The sequence below is a fragment of the Chenopodium album genome, chromosome 5 (genome assembly GCF_948465745.1).
Source record: "Chenopodium album chromosome 5, dcCheAlbu1.1, whole genome shotgun sequence".
NCBI lineage: Eukaryota > Viridiplantae > Streptophyta > Magnoliopsida > Caryophyllales > Amaranthaceae > Chenopodium > Chenopodium album.
The window spans coordinates 22177845-22192956 of NC_137838.1; the positions used below are offsets into that span (position 1 = coordinate 22177845).

General features: G+C 34.8%; 1 protein-coding gene across 1 annotated transcript; it reads left to right on the plus strand.

The window, feature by feature from the left end:
* Positions 1–664: 664 nt before the first annotated feature.
* On the plus strand, positions 665–14416 carry LOC145632026 (vacuole membrane protein KMS1-like). The gene is made up of 8 exons (XM_081684281.1): positions 665–992; positions 2813–3024; positions 3337–3415; positions 3753–4052; positions 5375–5532; positions 13063–13179; positions 13285–13464; positions 13878–14416. The coding sequence occupies exons 1-8, from the start codon at positions 911–913 to the stop codon at positions 14046–14048; spliced, it is 1299 nt and encodes a 432-aa protein (XP_081540407.1). The 5' UTR covers positions 665–910; the 3' UTR covers positions 14049–14416.
* Positions 14417–15112: the final 696 nt, after the last annotated feature.

Here is a 15112-nt window from a genome sequence, read left to right on the forward strand (position 1 = left end):
TTGTATAAACTTATCTAAAATTATATGAAATTGTTGATCTGAACTTAGGGCCTGTTCATTTCAAATTAATTTCAGTTCAGTTCAGTTCAATTCAGCTCCAATCAATTTAGTTCATTTCAGTTCAGCTCCTAATTTTCTAACTTCAAATTATTGGACCCAAAACCGAAACTAAAGTATTATAACTGAGAATGAGTAATAATCGAAGCAACCACATTCAAATTTTAACCAGAACTGAAGTGATTTGAACCAAGATCTAATCGAATTCGAAATGACCCGATCCAAAGTCAAATAAATTCACTTTACCCAAATAAACCAATAAAATCCGGATCTGAGTTCATCTTAACTTGATATGACTCGACTTGAATTTGATTCGACCCAATTCGATTTGTATCCGACCATACTTGAACTCAACTTTAACCCGAATTTGATGAAGCTCAACCCGATTTGATTTGGTTTGTAAGATTAAAATGACCCATCATTACCCAACCCAAACGTCTCGACCCGTCGAGGGTCAACCCAAACTCTATTTGGGTATCCGATTTGACACCTCTAGTTGGGCGCGACCTACCAGAGCTGCTTGGGCATGCGCAGATAAAACAACAATAAAATTGGGTAGCTCCCTCACTCTTTACGCAAACCCTGTTGGTTGAAGAGAGAGAGAGAGAGAGAGAGAGAAAAGAAAGGCTAAAAACACATTAAAATAAACCCAACAAATCATCTCATAATTCTTATTGATTATATAATCATAGATCTGCTCGTTTTTTTGGTTTTCCCTGTCAATTTCACTCTAACAAAATCATTTTCCTACAAACATCATCTGGGCACTGTTTTTTGGTCCAAAAAAGGTGATGTTCATATTATAATTGTAAAAAATTTGATTTTTCAAAAAAAGAAGAGGGCGCATCTGAAGATGGGCTCCAAGAAAAAATCAAGCAATTCGTCTAATTCTTCTGCTGCTTCATCGTCTCAAGAGCCTGATTCTTCGATCTCAGGTAATCCTTTTATTTTCACTCAAATTTATATTCTTATTGATTAACTTTTAATTGTTATTGATTTATTATATTTGGGTATTTTTATGAATTTGGTGGTTAGTAATTGTGAAGTTATTTGTTGATTTGACTCTGATTTCAATCTGGGTTTGGGTTATTTCTGCCGTTTTTAGCACAAAGTTGGGATTTTTTTGTAAGTTTTGGTAAAATATTTTAGGTTTTTCGGAGTTTTCATTATATAATGCGAAATATGATATACTCCATTGATATTGGATGATGGATTTCCTAATTGATTTTAGCATTGGAAATCGAGATTTAAGTTGAATGCATAACAATGTAATGCTTTATTTACTACGTATATATTATTAATATTGCTTCAGAGTTGTCCACAATAGTTTTACCTGTACAGCATTACTGAAAAAAAATTTGTTGTAAATTTGAGTTTGGACTTTAGGGTTCAATGTACTAGGAGCAATAACTAGTTAGGTGATCAATAGAAAGCCTTAGTAGCCTCAACCTTCATGTAAAGGCTATGTTCTGATAACTTGGAATACTGTATACTTATCTAAAGGGGTGAATACTCAAATTTACTAAGGCTGGATTGAACTTAATTTTGGATAAAATCATATGATTTTGGGGGCCGCACTGAATTTTCTTGCTAATTGGAACTGCTATGATGCGTTGTGGGTTTGTGCGTTGGTGTTGAGGCTGTCTTGTGGCTTGAATTGAAAATACAAGCTGCCATGACACCATGAGTGACGAGCAGTGCAGGGGCAGCACGGAGGTTGTAGCGTAGCTGCAGTTAGGGAAGATGGTGAGGAAAGGTTGATGGTGAATTGAGCAAGTTGTGGTTGCTGCTGTTGCAAGGCGGTGAGCACGTGTTGCTGCTTTGCTGAGTGAATGGTGGTGCGTGAGAGTGTTGTGGGTAAGCTGCAGCAATGGAGTGCAGATGGTTTAATGGCTGGTGGGCGTTTGGGTGCTGCTGCGGGTTGTGTTAGCAGCTAGATGTTGCTGGTAGCTGCTACTGCGTGTTGGTGATGCAAAAGAGATGAGGTAGGCTGGTGGTGTAGTTTTTTTTTTTGTGGTGAAGGTTAAGGGGTGGGAGTGGTGTAGGTTAGTGGTGTAGCCCTTGTTTGAATGAATTTTAACTTTTACTTGTAAATCTTATGAACTCATATTAACTTAGTACTGGTACTTTTTTTGTTTTGAGGCATAGTACTGGTACTTTAGTAGACCTGAAACATTTTTTAAGATAATGAGAACAAGGCCTAATCTTTATGGTCTGATATTTATCTCAGTTAATTAAGCTGTTTGAATATTGCTTAACTTGAATCTTTTCTTATACAAATATTCACATAGATGAATGAGATGTATCTAACTGTAAAGATTTTTGAATATTAAATGTTGATGCATGCGAATCAAGGGTCAGGATCTGTGGTTAGAAAAATTCGAGTTGGATTTGCCGTTTTGGCTTTTCTTGGAATTTATGTAACTATCCAGATTCAATGTAAATAATACTTTAACCTGCTTGACTGCTTGTATCATGATTTGCGACTTTTAAAGTCTTAATTCCCCTTTACGACATTTTTTCAAAACTATCATTCGGTCTAGTGAACATATATATCTGATGGTTTGTTTGTTATAGGGTGAAGCCAGGTGAAACTTTATTTACTGTTTATGGACAAACTATGTATTTCTTGTTTAACCATTAACGAGTTAGTTCAGCAGCAAGCTGGCTGTCTTTGACTCTTTGTAGCTTTTGGATGCAAGCTCGGCATTTTTAAATGAAGTAATTTTCTGACACTTATATATGCTACATTCAGGACTACATGAGAAACATCAACATGAACTCGAGACTTTGACTTTGACTACACAACCGGGTAGAACTTTGAAGTTTTTTGTTTTTGCTATTTCTGATTATGTGAAGCAATCAGTTGCATATCTCTTGGCAAAAGGTGGTTGGCTTTTAGTCTTGAGTACCTTGGTAATGTCAAGTGTAATTCTCTTGGCAACTATTGAAGGTTCCCATGAAAAGGTACTGTGTTCTCTATTAACTTTATGTCTCATATTTTTCATGTAGACCTATACAAGTTTTTCTTGGTATACTGTGCAAATTGAGAAGCTATTTGGTCAAAATTGATGCAATGTTATCAGTGCTTAGATTTATAAAATGCTGGGTAATTTGTTTTTTTGGTGCTTTTAAATTGCTAAGGTTGAGATGGATCATTGTTTATTTCATGTATATATTATATCTTGAATTGTTTCATTCTAGAGAAACAAAATGTTTATCATTATCCACTCTAATCGTTGGTGACTAGGTTAATTCTGGTGTTGCTTTCTCTTGCAGCATGTTCAAGAGATTCTTCGATATCTTCAGTTTGTATTATGGTGGACTGCTCTTGGTGTTGCATCTTCTATTGGACTAGGTAATGTGCACTTTTTGAGATTTTTTCTTGTATTGTTGTATGCATTACTTGGTAGCAGCTATATGAAGAAATTGAATGGGGGTACTTGTCAGAGGGGAATATGACAAGCATATTAATTTGCTTTAATTTGTCTTTTGTACTGTTTCAAACATCTTTTTTTGATCATCTCTTGCAAAGTTGCAAGCTCGACTAATTACATAATTATTTCGTGCAAATGATGCAATTTTTATTTGAGCAACAAATTAGTTGTTTTAATTTTTGAAACTTGAAAACAGCAGTGCATGTCATTTTCAGCTCAGTAACATATATCCCTTTTTACTGCTTGTCGATTTTTCAGGATCCGGCTTGCACACTTTTGTTCTCTATCTGGGGCCACATATTGCCCTTTTTACCATAAAAGCAATGCAATGTGGCCGAGTTGATTTGAAAAGTGCTCCATATGATACAATACAGTTGAAGCATGGTCCATCATGGCTTGACAAGGACTGCTCTGAATTCGGACCTCCATTATTTCAGTCTGTTGATGGTACAAGAGTTCCTCTTAGCAGCATTTTGCCACAAGTACAGTTAGAAGCTATTTTATGGGGTGTTGGAACTGCTTTGGGTGAACTTCCACCATATTTCATTTCTAGGGCAGGTATTCACATCATAAGTTAGTATGCATTTTCACCCTGAAGTATCAATATGTTTTTAATGTTTAGTTATTGAAATCATCTAAATATGCTTGTTTATAATGATGTCCAAACTTTAATTTTGAATTATTTTTTCAATACTGAATTGCTGTGATGAATTTTTTTTTTTTATTAAATAACTTTTGTGTTTGAGTAAGTATTCAAAACCTACTCTCTTTCACATGGTATGTTGAAGTTTGAAGGATGTGTTTGTTACTGAATATTTACTTCTTGGTACAAGGTTTGCTGATCTTCAATGTTGTCAAAATCCTGTTCTGGAATGTTTTTATTTTTTTTAATCATTTTTTTCTCTTTAAATTCTAACTTTCTAAGTGACACGACCCGGTTTGTATTACTATCTGATTATTCAAAACTTCATACACATTTTATTAATTCCTAAACTTCATCAACAAATTATTGAAACTGTATTAAATTTTATGTTTCTGATTGCAACAAACTCAAAATGTATGCAATCTTTGATGATTTGATTTATCCCTCAGTCCCTCAAATCATCATCGATGTACTTAAGAATATTCTCTTGGCTGGTATATCACCCGCTTGGTTATAGCATTTTCTTGACCAATGGCTGATTTTTGGGTACTAGGCTGTAAGATTTCTTTGATATGTTAACAATAGTTTTTGTACGTTGCTTCCCGAGTTCTCGCATATTCCAAACACTGAAAAGATTATGTTTTTCTGGTTTTGGAGCAAATATGACCCATGCAGTTGGGTACCATGTTTACCCTCCATCTGTTGCTGCTCATGATACAGTGATAATACTGACATTGTCTGGTTTTGAACTGCATTTGATCCTTATATTGGTTTTCTTCTTTCTGTATGATGCTGCTACTTATTTTAGGATTTCCTTGCTCTAAATCTTACGTTATAGGCTAGAATGTGAAGACATATGGATTAATTTTTAACGGTAATTGTTGTATTCATGTTTTCTTGGTAGTACTGTTGAAAATCTTTTTCTTGTGATATTGTAGTTAGAATTTTTGCCAGTGGTAGTGATTTTGCATGCTCTTGAAAAGTAATATTTCTTGATTTGCTTATTCATTATCAGCCTAATCTTTTGTTCTTCCAATTCAATATGTTGTTGTATTTGTGTTGTTTTCCTGTTCTGTCTTCTCTCTACCTATCATATGCTGGCGTTCTCTGAACATGGTTTGTTTGTTTGTTTTTTTTTTTTTTTTTCCCTGGATGAAATTAGCAGTCTGCACTAATTATTCCTACTGACTGTTTTTACCTAGCTCATTATGTTAGACTTACCCAAATCTTTATTCAGCAAGCTTATCTGGAAGCAAATTGGACCCAATGGAGGAATTGGATGTGTCTTCCCCTGAAGACCATGGATTCATTGGCAAACACTTAAAGCAATTGAAATATTGGTTCTTGTCACATTCTCAGTACCTAAATGGCTGGACAATCTTACTACTTGCTTCGGTTAGTTTGCTTAATGCTCTTTTAACATTGTCAATCTTTGGCATCTAGCATATTTTTACCTCATACATAATGCGATCCACTTTAAGGTGTCCATTATTCGGATAAAAACCGAAATCCAATCCTATCCAAACCGAATTATTAATTCGAATTGGATCCAAATTTAAATTGGATCGGATTGAAATTTTTTGAAAATTTGGATTTTCGGATCGGATTGACCTTGTTTGGATCCAAAAAACCGAATTAATCGAAATATGAAACATGCTTTTACAAATAAGGATACTTTATATAAATCACGTAAAATTATGTTGATAATTACATTAATATAATTTATGTTTTTAATTTTTGGGCTTTTCTAAGCTATGCCCCCAAAGTTATTGAGTTTCTAAGGTGTGCCCATGTTTTTTTAAAATTACAAGATGTACCCTCCAACTTAAGGTGTTTATTCAACTGTACCCTATAACGTTAATCCAACGTTAACAGTTGTGTTAACGGTTTATTACAACACTTTGGAGAGAAATTTCACACCAAAATTGGGTTAGAGTTATATAAGTAGGTTAACATTTAGCATTTTTTTCCAAAATTTCTCATCTGCTTGTTCTTCTTTCTTCTAAAAAAAATCATAGATATGTCAAGCTCTCGGTGTATTTTTTATTCTTTTTTCTCATCCACTTCTTATTACTTCCTATTTATGTACAATTACTAACGTCGAATTTACGTCAGAGGGTACGGTTGATTAAATAACTTAAGTTAGAGGGCATAACTTGTAATTTTGAAAAAGTATGGGCACACCTTAGAAACTCAACAACCTTGAGGGCATAGCTTAGAAAAACTCGTAATTTTTTTTATTATTCTTGTATAACTATGTATTTAAGACTAAGCTTTTCATAATTGCATTTTTTCAATTTTATAATCACTTTAGGCCCCTAAAAATTTGCAATGTATTTTAATTTGGATTTTCGGATCGGATCTAAATAACCGAATTTTAATTCGGATTGGATTCATGCGAAATTCGGATCGGATTGGATTTAAAAATCAAAAACCGAATTTTATTTCGGATCGGATTGGATTTGGCCTAAATCCAAACCGAAAACTGATTAGACACCCTATTCCACTACACAGAATGAATATGAATTCGCAATATGCTAGGTGGGAGTATTGTAATACGTTTGAGTTTTTTTTTTTCTCTTTTTGATAAATACGATTTTTAGGGTCATAATACGATATATTAGGTAACCCTGCAAAGGAAACGGACTAGCTATCAGGAAAGCAAAATAAGGACCCCCTCCTCCTCCTCCCCAAGGCTTTATGGTGTTTGGCTGGCGTAATGGAGACAAATAGTCAAACCCCACCCTTGTTGATCTATTCTTACTCTTCATCACCCCTCCTTGTTAAATCCTATCTCCTTAGACATATCATAATATGGTGAATACGCTGATTTGGAAGTATTAATACGCAAAAGTATTGAGTATTGGAACGAAAGTATTAATATGAAATATTTGGGGGGTTGGGGGCGAGGAGTATTGGGTAACCCTGATCAATCGCAATATGAACGCTTGAGCATAGAGGTGTCTATTTGGATAACGGGATGGAGTTTGGGTCGGGTCTGTTCGGGTTAAAATATTTCTTTTCAGGTCCGGTCGGGTCAAATTCGGGTCATAATTTATAAGTCTGGGTCGGATATGGGTCGGGTTAACTCCAGATCGGTTCATGTTTGGTTCGAATAAATTCAAATTGGGTTTGACCAGGTTAATTTCGGTGTCAGGTTGATTTTGGTTCGGATGATTTCGATTCGGTCAAGTCCGGTTTGATTAAGATAAGGTTGATTCAATATTTGGTCAATTCCAATTCAAATCCTTTCCGTGTTTGTCTAGATTTTGTTCGAGTTGACCAAATTCAATATCCAAATAAGGTCATTTTAAAATTAGAGTAAATATTATTGGGCCGATATTAAGTCATTCATATGTCATTTCTCATATTGCATGGTTAATTATTACGAAATGCAAAGAATTAGTTTTCTCATTTAATCAATTCATGTGTAATTTTATCTTGGAGCCAAATTTAAATTGAATAATTATTGATGACTTATCATACGTACGTACATAACACAATTAGTAATGAACTAGTGATAGATTGATTAGATTGATAGATAATAGTCACATATGGTGATTTACACAAAAGAATGTCCTCTTTTTAAGGTACTACTCTTCAATTGTTTAATTTCATGAGGCTACGAGTACTATTAGTTTGCTTTATTACTAATTCAATTTGTATATATATTTGTTAGAGTTTTAGACTTTCTAATTTATTAAAAATTTGTAAATTTTTAAATATATAGTAGTATAAGAACTTGAAAAAAAAGGTAAATAATAAATTAGGTTTAAAATTATTGCCGGGTTAAAATCGGATCGGGTTAAAAATCGAATCTGGTTAAAATCAAATCGGTTTAAAATCGGGACGGGTTAATATCAGTATGGGTAAAAAAGATTGGGTTAAATCGGTTATTTGTCGGGTCATCTTCAGATTGTTTCAAGTTCAAGTCGGGTCAAATCAGTTTGATTTGAGTTCAAGTCGGGTCATATTGGGTTTGGGTTGAGTTCAAGTCGTGTCAAATCGGTGATGGGTCAAGTTCAGATTGGGTTAAATTGGGATTCGGATTAAGTTCAAGTCGGTTACAGATTGGGTTTGGGTTCTGAATTTCTCGGGTCAAATCAGGTTGGTTACAATTCGAAACGGATGATTTTTTTTTTTTGGATTGGTTCGGTTTTGACACCTCTACATGAGCATCTAGAATATAGATCTAAGTTATGAGTTATGACTAAATGTTTGCATTGATACAACTAATTCTGTTCACAACCCTGGTCTAGGGAGGGTATCTCTTGAGTTCCTTGAATATGAAGAAGTTAGTGCCTACCCCATTTTGGGCTGTATTATTTTCCTGGATTCTGATATGAGTATTTCTCATTTGACCAATGTAGCCTTTTTCTTTATAACTCTGTTTTTTATTTCTATTTTTTATTTTTAGGGTTTGTTGTCAGGTTCACTACTTAGCTTATGTGAAATTTAAGCATTTTTTTAATGAAATCTAATTAAAACTCTCTTAGTTCTGGAATTTATGTTTCAGGATTTATAATTTTTATTTTTGAACTGTTGGCAAGAATGGCAACAGTAGAGTAGTAGGACCAGTTATCTCCTGAAACGATACTCCCTTTGTTATTCTTCAGACTTTCAATTTTAACACGTCCCTGAAATAAATTTTACTGATCCTTTTTCCTCTGCATTAAATGAACCCATTTTAGTCTTCATCCTAACAGTTTTCAGTACTTGTCTCAACTGCCAATATATTCTGGCAATTAGGAGATGTCTGTTAATTACCAATACGTTAAAGCATTACAAAACATAAATACAACACGTCAAAGCCTCTGAAGTGCAAAAATAATCATCTTCCCCCAACTTCATGGAAGGGTTTGAGAAGCAAACCAGGCCAACACACACACACACACACACACACACACACAAAAACTGAAACCAAGGAGCTAGAGGACCAATAGATCAAACTATAAAACTAAAGCTAGCAGCAGCACAGATAAATCTCTGAGCATAATTTAGCAGGTAGAATCAGAGCACAGAACAACCTCTCACAGTGCATCTTTCAGCAGTACATTAGACCAGCCCCCATAGTCTGAGACCAGAGCTCTACTGCCCAAACCTTTGTTTTGAACCCTGGAAGAACCTGAATATGGCTATAGAACATGGGTCTCTCCCCTTAATGTAATTACTGTTCACCCAGCGGACCCAAAATTTTTATTTCTTGTATTGCAAAGCCCCAAAAAGCTTGCAAATAGCTGCTTTATTCCAAACAGGCAAACAGTCAATTGCTTGATGTTTCTTCCACCTCCTATTTTCAATTAACAGAGTGACAAAAGCTTTTTTGGAGTAATATCCCAAGTCCTTATAAACAAACAGCAGCCTCTGCAGTTCTTTTCAAAATCAGCATGGGTGAATAAATCTGATTTCAAAATATCTTAATGCCAAAAAAACTACTTTGCTTCCACGGCTGGATTTTATCAACTAGAGTTTTGGATCACGAAAATTGTAAACTTCTCGGGGAAGCTACTTTCTGGATCTTTAAGACTCGAGGGATGCTTGCCTTGTCACCAAGAATCACACCACTTAAAATGACACCATTTTTTTTAAAAAATAATAGACCAGAGGCTTTAGAAAAGAGATTTAGAGCATATAACTATAAAGAAATTGTTGTAATATTTGCTCCAGAGAATAACAACAAATCAATGGCAAACATATGGTGATTGATAACTACCATTTTTTTTTCCTTATTTATTTTTCGTCCTTAGTAGTCCTTACTACCCAAAATTTAATGAATATAAGGGATGGAGGACATAAGAAACTCGGCATCGCACCTCCAACGCACCTTATGTTGCTTTCCTTTCCCAAAACAAGCCAATTCACCTACCTGCTATGGCCCATTGGAGTAGAGAATTATTAAGATTCTCCTTCTTAAAATAATGAAGGTTTCTTCACTATACAACATTGAAGCTACAACCATTCCACAATGAAGGATCAAGCCAGAATTTGTACCTATGCAATACATATGTCCATAAAATATACCTTGGCCCTGTTTGGGAGAAAGCTGAAAGTTGAAGCTGATTGAGTTAGCTGATTTTGACTAGCTGATTTTATTAACTGATTTGACTAACTTATTGTATTAACTGATTATATAAAAGTGTTTGGTAAATAGCAGATAGCTTAAAGGTGATTGAGTATGTGAAATGACCAATAAGCTAATTGTGGGGTAGGTAGTTTAGATAGGATTTTAAATTAAATGAGGTTATAAGTGTAATTTCACAATAATTAATGAATAAGCTAATTGAAAAAGCTCCTAAAATGAGCTTTTTCAAAAAGAGCTTATTTAGTGGAATAAGCTCTTTCAATAAGCTTAGTACCAAACACTTGTATTAGCTTGTTTGACTAGTCAATCAGCTAAAGCTAGTCAAATAAGCTATTATACCCCCAATAAGCTAACTACCAAACAGGGCCTTATCCTTATTTGTCCTCAAAAAACATCTCAAATGAAGTTGGAAACAGGGAAGAGGGTGGGATTCTGTTTTTTTTTTTTTTTTTTTTTTTTTTTTTTTTTTTGCAAGGATTTTTGAATGTTTAATAAGATTATATCCTATATCTCACTTTCACTTGCCAAAGTTGAAATCCAAGTCGTGATAATATATTTGTTTAATAGAGAGCTAGTTTTGAATGATGGAATGCTCAAATAGATCAAAGTAGTTTGATGTAGAAATAGAATCAATTGACGTGGTCTCTATTTTGCAATTTTAATACCAAAACCGTAGAACTTTGAGGCTATATTGCTGTAGTATAATCAGTGATGCAGCCTTTATAATATAAATGGTGACTTGAAGGCTTTATTTCTGTGGATCGTTTATCTATGACATGAAGTAGAGAGTACATCTAAGTTTGAGGGATAGGGAGGGTCAATCAGTCAGTGCGGGTCTACATGTTGGAACCTGTATATATTAGATGTGCCTTTGGGATTCACATTAATATCATTAGGAGTTGAGGAAATTAATGATATGTTTTTGTTACTAGAGGTATGGAAGTAAATGAAAATAGCAATGAATGTAATTGTGTTCTCCCTCTGTCCCGGAATTAAGTGACAATTTACTTTTGACATTGAATTACCACCCACTTATTTCCCTCCTCTCCTATTGACTTTTAAGAAACCACCAACCATTGTTTTTAAGGAATCTAATTCTTTTATTCATTCGCATTAAAACTGGTGAAAAATGAGAAACGAGCACTTAACTTCAGGATGGAGGGAGTATTAAATTACGTTGATCTCTTTTAAGTGATAAAAATGTCTTCTGCTAAATTTTCATGTACTTAGTAGTGCAAGTAGTTATGACATTTATTATAGTTAAGTTACGCTAATGTCTTGTATGTGAAAAAACATTCCTCTTGAGGGAAAATACACTTTTTCATGTACATCCCTCATTCTCTATAAAAAGAGATGATTTTCCTAATGTGAATAGAAGATAATGAGGAAAAAAAAATTATTCTTGCCTTTTTTTTTGGACAATATTTGTTCATGAGTGTTATGACAAAGACAAACACATCACATATATCTTGTAGATTGGTTTAGTAATTTAGTTAAACAATTGAAATCAATTGGTCTTTTCTTTGTATCTCAATAGAGTTATCTTGTTAACCCTTTTGTATCATAGAGGGTTATATTAAACTATTTGGAAAGTTGCTATGTTATGTGCCTAAGAAGATATACCCAGTTCTCTCTTTTTTTTTTTTTTTTTTTTTTTTTTTCCCGGCAAGCAAGGAGTACATAATTAATTAAAGGAAGTAGAAGCAGTTATAGCAAGGTTCCCTTCGAGCGGGTTAGTAGTATTAGTACAGTCATCCGCAGCTAAGATTCTAGTAATGTCTTCAGACACAATTTTACTACTGACCGTCGGTGGTGTACACAAAATAATGGTCTTGTACAAAAGATCGTTCAAGGCCCTTGCTTCCTCAGCTAGAACATCAGTAGCAGTATTAGCTGTCCTTGGTTCAAACCTTAGCTCTGTACCTATTAGCTGGCCCCAAAGTTCCCTGCAGTATTTTCAAAAAAGTATTTAGTCTGCTTGTCGTTCCTTTCTCATTCCCATTTATCAGGTCAGTACCGTCAGTTACTTGTTTGCAATCCGTGGAAATAATGCAGTTTCCCCAGGCATGGTATTGAATCTGAGTAAAGGCTATGTAAACTGCATATAGTTCAGCTTCAATGGCACTGCAGCAGAATGTTTTTGTATATGCTCCTATGACCCAGTGCCCAGTGGCCTCTGTGATCCCTGCAAATTATGGCACAACCTGATTCTTTTGTTGGGGGGGGGGGGGGGGAGGAGGCATCAGTGTTAATCTTGAGGTAGTTTGGTTGGGCAGGTGTCCAAAGGTTTGGGGTAGGCTTTTGGTAGGCAGAGGGTTGGTGCTTGGAGTAGATTCATTCAGTCGCAGCCCACACAGATTTTTCAGATGAGATGGGGGCATTTATTATCCTTCGTTTTGTTCTAATACAACAAAAGGGGCAAATGAAATGATTATTATTTGATAAACTAGCATAAAAGCAGGTTGTGGGCTTTGTGTTAAGTGCGGATTACAGAAAAATGATGCTTTCTTTATCTCTCTTTAATTTCTTTAAGAAAATCAGAGACCCAGAGTTTGCTTCAACAAGGAGAGAGGTGTTTATTTACAAAATTCACTTTAGGCTAAGAACCTAAGACCTCATTTACCTTAATAGAAATTTTATTATTATTGTAATATTACTTATTTTCAATAATGTATATGAATTGATACATGATTAGAATTTAGAAAGTCTCATGGGCTTCGGTTAGAAATTAGCTACTTTTAAAATGAGTACTATTGGTGAAAAGTGGGGTTTTATTTTATGCATGTTAGTGTTTCTTCATGTAAGGGTTATATAATCTAATGAGCAACCTGTGTGTATTTTAGGTGCCGAATCCTCTGTTTGATCTGGCGGGTATAATGTGTGGACAATTTGGGATACCTTTTTGGCAATTTTTCCTTGCTACATTAGTTGGAAAGGCAATAGTAAAGACGCATATTCAGGTTGGTCGATGCTGTCCTGACTTAACTTGTTCCAAGATTGAGGCATGTATTTAATCATTTTTATTTGTATTGATCTTGATCCGCCTATTTTTTTTCATGCTGCAGACAATTTTTATCATCTCAGTATGCAACAATCAGCTCCTAAATTGGGTAGAGAATGAATTAATATGGGTGCTTAGTCATATACCCGGAGTTGCTGCTGTGCTGCCTACATTAGTTGCCAAACTTCATGCTGCTAAAGACAAGTATCTTGTTACTGCTCCACCAGTGGCTACTAATGTCCAGGTAGGGGGTATTCCTTTAATATGTTTTAAGCTTCCTTGAATATCTAACAAGTCTTACAGGTGGAAAACGGGTTGCTCTGATAAGGTTTTATTCGTGTCCATTCAGTTCAGGTTATACTTGGTTTGCTAGTTGTTCATTTTGGGTAGGGTCAAATTTAGGTCTTTTTAAAATTTGCTTATCATAATGAATCAATTTACTTTAGATACATTTATTTCAGGACATTAACTTATTTTCCGTTTATTGATTTTAATACTGTAAATTAATTTATTTGATTTTGTGATGGGGTCTGGTCTATTTAGTTTGGGGCATAAAAGGGTCAACTTATAATTGGTACAGTTGGGTTTGAGCCAAGGTTATTCTGGGTTTGTCATTTAGGTCACGTCAGTAAAGCATGTTTGAAACCATTGTTGCAGGTAAAGAAGTGGGGCCTTTCATTTAATTCAATTTGGAATACTGTTGTGTGGCTTGTCCTCCTGAACTTCTTCTTCAAGATTGTGAATTCCACTGCTCAGAGTTTTTTAAAGAAAGAGCAAGAAAAGGAACTGTCCTTGTTCACAAAGAAGTCATCGATTCCAAAACAGTGAAGAGGAAACCAGTTGAGGAACTTGAATCAAAGGTTTTGCTACGTGTTCCTCTTCTGCTACAATCTCATGACAAGATGTAGTTATGGGAGATGGTTAAAAATTTGCGTATTGACTTCTTACAGCTAGAATTCTACCTCATATTCATCCTCCTGCAAGAGCCACTGCCTTAGATGCCTTGTATAGACATAGAAATAGGATTGATGGTGGCAAGGAGAAGTAACGGTTTTAACATTTCTTATAGTGTTTGTCTTATTTAAGTTTAACTCAACCTGATGTTTGTACCTTCACACTGGGTATTGGGATATGTCACGATTCTTTCGTAATGCAAGAGACAAAAAAGTTCCTTGCATGTCTCTTTTTTTGCTGTCTTTACGCTTCATTCACTATTAGTATTTGATGAATTTGCATTTACGCTATTGAATATTCTACCGAGTTGATGGTTGATGGTACGAGTTGTGATGATAGTCTCTGTTATTTGAAAGTTCTATTATACAGTGTAAGCTAAGCCAGTAAGCCCTTCCAATTTCATTAGGCTATACCAAATGAACCAGCACAAACAGAGACTTCACCTCATGATTTTTAAACTTTATACGAAGTACAATAATGAACCTTATGCTCTTCCCTAGAACTGCAGCACTTTAGTCATGTTTCTTCCATGAAATCAAAATTTTCTACTTTTCTAAGTAATAATGTGGTGGTGGCGGCAATGTTGTTTAACTTAGTGATGGTGGTTGTGAATCCTTGTGATGACGGTGGCTGACTTGTTGGTTGTTTGTATTTAGTGGCGTTGGTAATTTTAAGAAAGATATGAAAGGAAAATGAGATACATAGTTTTATGAGTTAGACCGAACAATACTGCTCGAAATCAAATAAACATGATCTATCACTTTGTTTGGATTGAAGGAAACTGAAGAAAAAGAAGGGAAGAGAAAGGGTGCGGGACTCTCTTGTTTGTGTAAAGGAATGGGGAAAGTAGAGGGTGAGATTCATTTTCGCTCTCTTTAATAAGCATAATTCTTTCAAGATTAGAAAGAGTTAGAGGGAAAATGGAGCTCACCTTTCTC

Excerpts from the sequence above, each read along its gene's own strand:
- LOC145632026 (XM_081684281.1), top strand. The coding sequence starts at position 911 with ATGGGCTCCAAGAAAAAATCAAGCAATTCGTCTAATTCTTCTGCTGCT. Across the intron at positions 3,416-3,752 it reads TGCATCTTCTATTGGACTAG|GATCCGGCTTGCACACTTTT; the intron begins GTAATGTGCACT and ends TCGATTTTTCAG. Across the intron at positions 5,533-13,062 it reads CAATCTTACTACTTGCTTCG|GTGCCGAATCCTCTGTTTGA; the intron begins GTTAGTTTGCTT and ends TGTGTATTTTAG.